The sequence below is a fragment of the Zingiber officinale genome, chromosome 1A (genome assembly GCF_018446385.1).
Source record: "Zingiber officinale cultivar Zhangliang chromosome 1A, Zo_v1.1, whole genome shotgun sequence".
NCBI lineage: Eukaryota > Viridiplantae > Streptophyta > Magnoliopsida > Zingiberales > Zingiberaceae > Zingiber > Zingiber officinale.
This window is the reverse complement of record NC_055987.1, coordinates 155,838,433-155,848,466: the sequence shown is the minus strand read 5'-3', so window position 1 is coordinate 155,848,466 and position 10,034 is coordinate 155,838,433. Positions and strand designations below refer to the sequence as shown.

The 10,034-nt window shown below is 38.8% G+C and overlaps 1 protein-coding gene across 1 annotated transcript; it reads right to left on the bottom strand.

Annotated features, from left to right (window-relative positions):
- Positions 1-7,607: 7,607 nt before the first annotated feature.
- LOC122011576 (ethylene-responsive transcription factor ERF070-like) lies at positions 7,608-8,811 on the bottom strand. Its single transcript, XM_042567963.1, has one exon. It carries the CDS (start codon positions 8,635-8,637, stop codon positions 7,921-7,923), a length of 717 nt encoding a protein of 238 aa, XP_042423897.1. The 5' UTR covers positions 8,638-8,811; the 3' UTR covers positions 7,608-7,920.
- Positions 8,812-10,034: the final 1,223 nt, after the last annotated feature.

Sequence of the window (10,034 nt, the reverse complement as noted above, 5' to 3'; positions counted from 1 at the left end):
TTGTATCATATTTGTAGTTATAATTTTATGTGGTGAAATATGTAGTATCATATTGAGGCAATTTGTAATTACAATTGAATGTGGTGAAATAGTTTGTAACATATTTAGGATACTTGTAGATATTGGAGGAAGGTGTTGAATTGCAGGACTTGCAAGCATAGTGGTGCTTGGCAAGGATTATACCTGGATTTAAAGCCCGCTAAAAACATTACTTAAGAAAAAAATGATTCCTTTATGCTTGATATAAGCATCCTCAAAATCATACTTTCTTGTGGAGGACTTTTAGATGCAAAGTGCAAGAAATAAAGTCGGATAGAGATTTGTTCTAGTATAGAGACAATGTACCCACACCATAATAACTATTTTCCTTTCAAGTGATTTTCTTTGTTGGAATAGATGGAGCAAACTCTTTCAGTATAAGAGCATTAGTGTTTGCAGGATTGGCAACAAGCACCTTGCAATTGGGAGCAGCATGTGTAATGCTGAAGCTTGAGACTTATAGATGAAAACTTTTTTTGACATACATATTCATCAGTAGTTATCAATTAAAACAATTAACGTTCCATTTTTGTATATAAACCATAAGGGCAGAAAAAATAACATATTGATGACAAATGCATTCCAATTCATCATGCTATATTATTTGTTATCACTCTAACTTTATAATTTAAGTAATTATTTTTCTTGTTAGAAAATGATCTAGTTTATTTGTATGTTTTTATACAGGAAAATAAGATTTGATGGAGAAGATAGTTTGTGAAAAAAGAAGATGAGTTTATGTATGTATTCTTTATTTTGAAAAAACTTGTATAACTTTAAGGCGGTTTTGGGTTTTTATTGCTTTTTGGTCTATTGAACTTGTATAAGTTCTTGGAGTCTTAAGAAGAATGTTCTTGTATAACTTTTTGAGAACTTTGGATTTGTATTATTGTAAAATTGATTTTAAATATTAATAGATGTGCATATATGTTAAATAGGATGTGGTAATGTTAATTAGGATGTGCTGAATGTTTATGATGTGATATTTAATTTTGTTGTACACAGGTTTATATGTATTAGATTGGAAATTGTAGAAACAAACTGATTCTGCTAGGGTTTATGGGATTTACGGATGAATTTGGCGACAAAAAAAGTTTGTTGCCAAATTATCGTACTTTACTGTGTACCGATAATTTTACGACAAATTACTTTTCGTCCCAAAATTCATCCAAATTCTGGGACGAATACACAATTTTGTTCCAAAATTTGGGACGAATTCACAAATTTGTTCTAGATTCTGGGACGAATCCGTGGTTTCGTCCCAGATTCTGGGATGAATTCGTGGTTTCGTCCCAGAATTGGGATGAATTTTGGGACGAAAATAATTTATCGTAGATCATAAATTTTTTTTGTTATTATTTTTGTCATCAAATTTGTTACAAATTTGGCATAAAAATTAATTTGTCGTAGATCATAAATTTTTTTATATTATTATTTTCGTCACCAAATTCATTACAAATTCTATAACAAAAATATTATTCGTTGCAAGAGTTATTTTCGTTGTTAAAGACAATTTTATGACGAATATTATTTTTGTTGCAGAATTTGCAACGAATTTGACGACAAAATTTAAATTCGTTGCCAATTTTGTCGCCAAATTCGTCCCCAATTTTGTAGCAATTTTCGACGAATATTGTTTTTATTGCAAACTTGGCGACAAATTTGACGACAAAGATACTATTTGTCTCTAATTTCATCCTCAAATTCGTCGCTAACTTGGCAACAAGAATTTTGGGACGAAAGTTTTTTCCTCGCAGATTTCGTCCCAAAAAATTTTACAACGAAAATATTTTATAAATTCGTCCCAGAATTTGTCCCAAAATAGTGATTTTTTTTTTTTAGTGTAGCAACATGAATACTTATCAAAAACATATACAAATAAAATTATAAAAGTTGACTAAAGGATTATGGATAAAAACTTAATTAAGTAAAAAAAATATCTTAAATAAGATAGAAATAACACTTGAAACCTTGTCAGTTTCAATCAGGCAATAGGTTCATCAACCTTAACTCTATCACCAGGTTCTATTTCTAATACCAACAAAATAAGACTTGACTTAAGTTTCACAAAATAATCCGTAATCACTAATTGTGTAGGTATAAATAAGATGAAAATAAATTAGGTCAAGTATGAAAAATAAAATCAGCAATATCTAGTGTCAGATAAATTGGATCAAGTATGATAGTGTAAAGAGGGAAAAGGAGAGAGAAAACTTAATAACAATCTAGCGTATCCTAAATGACTTTGTTAATACCAAGAATAAGGCCTTACACAATGTGATTAGATGAAAAGATCATGTTGTTGCCTAAATGACTTTGTTAATACCAAGAATAAGCCTTACACAATGTGATTACATGAAAAGATCAATATTGTTGATCCCAATATGGTCATTCTTGTTGTTGAACTAGCATAACAAAGTGTAGAGATAGAATCAAGCCATAAAGATTTAATTATCTAGCTAATATTAATGTTACTGCAGATATTGCCATATAAAGTTGAATGGTAAGAAAAGATTAATGTTACTTACACCTTGTTTTAGTCATATCAATCATAGTCCAAATTTTGATAGTTAAAAGTGATCTATAGATTATATAATGCCCGCAAGCAAAAATATGGCAGTACTTTATCACGATAGAAGGAAAACCTATTCTTGTATGACAATGTGCATCATTTGCGATTAAGATAATAACAAAAATATTGTTGAATCTTTATTCCATGTGATAAACATTCAGCTCAAGTTCAAGATGTAACATCTACTTAAAACATAGTCGTACACCATATTCAACAAAGTGTGACACTGTTTAAGTGATTCGATGAATAATAAGGGGGTTTCAAAGACTTATACCCTCATCCATACAATGAACAAGAGAAGTTTTTACTCATAATAGCAAATTTCATTGGCTTGCTATTTGTGTCATAAGCTGATGTCCACCTTTTACATTTCTCCGTTTAGTATGCTTTTTCTATTGATCTAGACCAACCAGGAATGACAACTCATATTATGTGAAAATGCACATAATGCACACATACAAATGAGTATAAGTGCATGTACATATATACAGACATTGGCAAAGAGTTAGAGAAAGATGATTGCATACTCTTTAGAAAAGTTGCTAAAGTTTAGTCAGTTATAGATTCGGCCATGTATGGAACAACAACATCAACTAGATCACCTTTAACATAAGAAAAGTTACAAGTAAGAACTCATTTACAGAAAAAAAAAACAAATAGAAACCTTAGCAAATCTATCAAGAAATGTAAACGAATCTCATCATTTTCAGAAGAGAATAATCTACTCCACAACTTGTAAGAAGTTGACCTTGGGAAGAACTCCATAACTTCCGTACACACTCAAAGAGAAATACATAAAACAAATCCAACTTCTAGAAGATCATATGAAGCTAGTAAGTAAACTGATGGGGATACAAGAATACAAATCCACTGCACAAAAGAAACAATAATTACTTGAGAAAATAAAAAAGAAAATATATCATGCTTACCTCATAGTTTTTGTACAAATAGGGCCACCTGAAAGCAAAACTAATATTAATACACTAACATAGTATTACCTTTAGAAATGAAATTTAGACAAAGAATAATTGATCACCAAGGAGAATGAAATGGCTCATCTACTAGGCATGACCATAACTTCTCATGAGAAATAATGCCCAAAATAAAGTGATGCAGTAAAAGATAATTAGTGCTTCAAGCCTTCAAGGAACGCATTATAAAGTATATATATAAGTGAGATAGAGTAAATTGACCAAAATCTACTTTTGATTTCACGCATTGCAAATTGATGCGGTGATAAGGAAGGGCCCATCCTGCGGGGGATAATTGTCACGATGGAGGTCAAAGTCAAAATGGTCAACGTTTGGGTATCATATGGTCGGACGAACGATAAGTGTATCGGCTTGTCAGGCGATCATGTCCCCGATCGGGAGGAGAAGGTGCCCGATCTGATCCTACCTTTGACTCGGGGGGATGCGTTGAACAGCCGATGCTTAAGGAGGTGTTGGACACCAGGAGGATATGGTATCTTGGCCGAGCAGCTACCCCGCTCAACCCGACAACAGGATTCAACAGTCACAACGGAGTTACGGCCGAGCGGACGTAATACGGACATAGCGAAACTCTGGCCGAGCGGCAATTCCGTTCGGCCTAGCAGCAGAACCCCTGTGTTATCCATCGACAACTTTTTGGGAATTAGTGCCGCTGACACCAGGCATGGTTGATCGGAAGATCGTATGACAAAAGCTTCCACTGTCACATTAGAAATATGCTCGGCTTGTTAAGGTATTGTGTCAGAGACACTTTACTGACAAGTCTTTTCAGAGAAAACTTTGATAAGCGTGCAAATCTTGGGAAGTGGGCATGCGCGCTATAGGAGCTTTATATAAAGGAGGTCCAAGCATCGGTGGAGGTACGTGATACACTATTTACGCTACAGTTTTCGTTCTTGTTGCTCCGCCTTCTACTTCATCGTCGGTGACTTACTTGAGCGTCGGATAGCCAACGCCAGGAACCCCTTCTCTGGCTTGGCACTGACGTCATCTGTTGTGCAAGGGGAATGGAGTCTACAAGCGGTCAGCGGAACATCCATATTCCTAGATTTGCATCTCATCGACTTATGGACAGGATCACAAATCATCGCAAATTAGTAAAAAACTAAAAAAAGTTCCAAATCCAAATAAACCTAAAAAAAGTTTATGCGCATTGCAAATCATCTTAAATCAATAGAACAAACTTCACAAACAGTGACTGCTTCGCTAGCGTCGAGTGGCGTCGCCCAAATAAGTTTAGGACTTAGAGATTAGGGTTACCTTTGACTTTGAGCTTTTGGCTTGATGCAAAGTGTGGAACAGGTGGAGGGCTTGCTTACTTTTACTGTGGTCTTGCGATGTGAAGAGACAAAGAGTCCTGTGGCCGACGACAATGAGTGCAAAGAGGCAGAGAGGAGTGTTGCGTCCGGTGGCGGCGAGTGCGAAGAAGCAGAGAGGAGTATGTGGCCGACGACGATGAGTAAGGAGAGGTAGAGAGCTATGTTGCGGAGGGACAAAGTTTGGCGTTTTTTTTAACCTATGTTGCATTTTTTTAATCTACTCTAGTGTTTAACTTGCTTTGTTTTTTTACCCTTTTTTTAAGTATAAGTGGTCAAGGCATGAGAAACGTTTACTCATATATGTCAAGTTTCGACCCTAAGCCTTCATATGACAACATCTTATGTCTTAACCAGCACACTACTTTGAGGGAACCTTTTTAACTTGCTATTTGGTGGCATAAAAAAAAGGCGAATACGCTCGCCTCCAGCGCCCCCGCCAAACCGTCCCAGGGCCAACACGGAGGAGGTAAATCACGGGCAGCTACTAGCCTTTGGAATAATGACTAGCACATAAGGGAGACATTTATCTTAGTTTTATCGAGATTCGAACCACATATCTCATGGTGGCAACACCTCATGCACTAGCTACTAGACCCATCCAAGGGCTGATTCTTTTTTTAATCAAGGGAGATCTCATTATTTTTGTAGTTCCATTCGTAGCGTATACTAAATAAAAGTACTCGCGGCGTGCCTATTTTACATGCCGTCATTGTTATTAAATATTTGATTTTTTTTTCAAGTTTATACTATTAACAACACACATCAATATGCATGTCATTAATAATACTATTAACGATGTACTTTTAGGGTCAGTTTACTTAGAAGAGCGTAAAGTAAAATTAAGGAAAAATTTCTACGGTAGAAAAACCTCCGCCATTTAGTTCATTAAAGTTTTTAGAGGGAAGAGAAATGCATTCCATCCGCGGATAGTTTTAGAGTCAAAATCGATTATCTCAAAATCGGACAGAAAGGAGTAGATGGAAACAAAATGATATATGTATCCTTTTTATTTACAAAATTACACCATATATCAAAAAAATGACTCATATATATTTTTTAATTCATAAAATTATACTCTGTACTAAAAAATGATACATATACTACCCTTTCTCTTCTTCTTTTTCAAGAATAATTTCTCACCATAAATTACTTTTCCAGTAAACATAACATTAATATAGGCTCTCAATAACCTGTTGCGAATAAATAATTTTTTTTTATTGGACCATTATTAGTCTGGGACACGAGTCATGCTCCCTGAAAAGTTTTAGCGGAAATAAAGTCGCTTTATATCTTAAAATCCAAGTATTTCAACCATGCATACTCGTTGATTCTCTTCAAGAACTCATTCAGAAAACGTAGGGCAGCTGGCAGTGAAAGAAAAGTTGAACCTTAAGCATATTACTGTACTAACGTCGTCCAGAATCTGAAATCTACGGAGTCGTACAGATTAGTTTGATTTGATGTCGGAGCTAGCTAGCTCCTCGTAACCTCGTGAATGAATAGCTTGCAATTGTCCGTGTGGTGGGCGCTGAATGATTTATCTCCTCGGGAAGCTCCATGAACAAGTGAATTTGTGAGAAATTAACCAACCGTGTTTGGTCCCACTCACATGGCTTGATCAGCAAGTGCATCGAGTGCTGCTGCTGCTGCAATTGAGCATGCCTTGCTTTGCATTCCCCTGGATCCTTGCTTGCGCAAACCGATTGGGGGCACAGTTAGACTTAGACAAACCAAATCAAGAAAAGATTGGTCAGTTTTCTAAACTTTGTTTTAATTACTTTTTTACGGGCTTTGATCTACTTGACTAAGTTTTATCATGCTACACTGCAAAGCATGGGCGCTTTCATGGCTGGTGATCTCGAATGCATGCATATGGAACGCAAAGATACTGCAGGTAATGTGCTAGCTCCCATTGATCGCATACATTAATTATTCGAGCCTCATGCGCCCACCACTTTTCTTTGCCAGTTTCGGTATCCTACATTTTGCTGTTGATCTCGCTGGTATCCTACATTTTGTTGTTGTACGGAGAGGATCCAAAGAGCAACATCAACTTGAGGTTTTGGTGACTAAAGATGTTCTCGAATAAACGCTGAGCCATGCTTTTGGGGACCAAGCGAATTAAGCTGCTACTCCGCACGTGAGTTGGCACCGCGTGAGTGTATGCCCTTGAGCGATCAATTTGGTCCCCACAAGATCGAGCAGCGATAGACAAGTCAAGCCAGTTTGGAGTAGCTAAACACTTGACAGGACCCCATACAAGTGGTGGCCAATGGGATCATAGCAGCATGTTTTTTACTCTAAATGATCACACGATCCGAGTCTTGAAGATATTAGAATTAAGCAAGAGTTAGATTGGGGATGAACGTTAATTGTGTAATTATTATAAGAGATGATATCTGACAAATGCTAATTCGATCTCTGGTTTATTAAACTTCCAAGCTGGTAGTTCCATGTGCTCTAGTCATTCGTCTGTAAACTCTAATGGTGCTTTGAGCTTTGTGGGTAGCTAAATGAGCTTTGACAATGATCTAACAGCCAGCTTTAGTTGCCGCAAAACTTGCTACTTTTTAGAGTGCATTTATATATTTAAATTCAATAGAAAATGACTATACACGAGCACATTCAAAACCCACATTCTCCTTAAAAAAAAAAAAAACAATTTCCCCTCTCAATGAATCAATTCCGATACATGTTCCAAAGTTGCCATCCTTTACCAAAGATAATCATGATATTGTCTTACATGACATCCCTAATTCCAAATGGACTAAATCCAATATTATAATGAAAAAGGATGAATAAAATCTGCATACACAAAATTAATTAGTAGAAAAGGCCAAAAAAATACTCTTCCTTCTCATTAGTGCATTTGAAGAACAGCCGCCACATTTTTCTCTTCCGCATCAAAATGGCTCCATTATCGCTCAATTTTCCACACCGAAAAAAAAGGAAAACAAAAATCAAGAAGGGGAAAAAACGAAGGAAAAAACTACGCTGGTTAGCAGAAGTCATCCGGGTCCAAGTCACCGAACTCCACCTCACACAGTCTCGGACTCGCCCAGGAGCAACAGTACGAGTCTGGCAGCGAGAAAGGCGGCGCCTGCCCTCCCAATTCCTCTAACCCGAAGTCGAGGAATTCGACTGGCGCTGTCCAGTCCTTCCCGTACTGGAGCACCGACGTAGGAGAAGACCGCGAGCCGGCGGCGGCGCCGTCACTTTTAGGTGGAGGCGAGGTCGCCCTCTCCGGGAAGTTTGTCACCGCCTTCGTCCCCTTCAGCCTCACGGCGGCCTCGTCGTACGCCGCCGCCGCCGCCTCGGCTGTGTCGAATGTCCCGAGCCACACCCTCTTCCTCTGGTTCGGGTCCCGGATCTCCGCCGCCCAGCGGCCCCACGGCCGCCGCCGCACCCCTCGGAACCGCCTCCCCTGTTTCCCCACCTCTCCCGGCCTCTTCTCCGACTTCACCTTCCTCCTCATCCTCCGCTGTGTCGGCGCCGCCCCCTCGATCCGGATCTCGCGCACGTGGCGCTTCACTCGGCGCCCAAGGCCACCGCGCTCCTCCTCGTCGCTCGACGAGGAGTCGGTGGCCTCGGCATCGACGAAGAACACACGTATGACCCTACTCCTCCCACTTCCCGCCGGGACCGTCTTCTTCGTCGAAACGACATGATCGGAGAACATAACGTCGATCCGTCCAGAACCGCCCGCCGGAATCATCTCCCTCTCTACGACTCTGGAACCAGAACATTCAGCGAAAAAGAGTTTCCGTCACCTCCTTCCGCCATTTCTCAACCTTCAGATCACTGAAACGAGATGAAAGGCTCAGGATTTAGTTGAAACCCAAATCGAGAGTGAGACTGAAAGGGATGAATCGGATGGGCTGCGATGCGATGGCCTATTTATCCCCCACCAACCCCTTCTTTTCTCCCCTTTTACCATTTTACCTACGCTACAACTGGCGTCTCAGTCCCTGGAACTCCTTAACGACCAGCTCATCTTCTTGCCACGCGTCGTCGCCCCTAACGACCGGCACCACAACGCACGGCCACGATCTCGTCTCCTCGGCAGCCCTCGTCACGGGCGCGGTGATGCGACTGGTTCAGTTGCGCTTCGTGGTCCTCGCCCCCCAACGATCGACTAAGACCGTCCGATGGGAATCTGATGGTGCAAGGGAGTCTACATAGGTCAACCTTGTCATTGCCTCAAGTCATGGTTCACGTGAGTGCGACACGTAGGAAAGAAGATAATGTTCTATCAATTAATTAATCATTAATTCTGCCTATTATTGGAGATCAACTTAATTGATAGATACAACTCGTACTTACACACTGAAACCGTCGCTAATCGTATCGTTACAAATTATAATAAACCGCAAAAAAATAAAAGAAAACCATCAGTGGTGTCAGTGGCTGCTATGTCAAGAGGACAAGAGCAAATGAATTACGGGTACGATGGATTCGAAATTAATAAATATATTGGCTGTCCACATCTTGCAATTAATTGTTAATAGAATTTTCCAAAAGAAGAGGTTTCATTTCTTTCTCTCGAGATCTGATTCTTTTAAATAAGTTAAATCCGGCAGAAAACAATCTTTTTCTTTTGCTTGAACCATTTAGCAAGTCTAATAAACTTTTTTCATTTTGTTGTCTTTTTCTAGGATATACATCAAAGAAAAATGATTGTTAATGCACTGAAAAACAAACAAACATGTCGAGCCATTAGAGATAACTCTGTGACCCACCGAATTAATCACCACAAAGGCAAACGTGAGAAGGTAGTTGAAGAATTTGCTTTAATATGAGTTGCGCAGGTTGCATGGCAATATGAAGAAGATGGCTAATCCATGTTAGGAAAAAATCATCCCTTCTGTCTATGTTTTTTATTCATTGGCTATGAATCACAATTCAATCTAAGTGGCATACAATATCTAAAATTTGAATCTTGTATCGCAAGGGAATCCTTCTTGAAGCTGAATTTGCTGAGATATAGTAAGTTACCATGCTGCTGGGACCTGTCTGTCATTCTGTTGTCGCCGAAATGCTCACCCTAGCTAGATCGAGTTACAGTCTTCCAAATTCTTTCCAAGAAGACAGCAATTTCCTGAACAGCCATAC

Excerpts from the sequence above, each read along its gene's own strand:
- LOC122011576 (XM_042567963.1), bottom strand. The coding sequence starts at position 8,637 with ATGATTCCGGCGGGCGGTTCTGGACGGATCGACGTTATGTTCTCCGAT.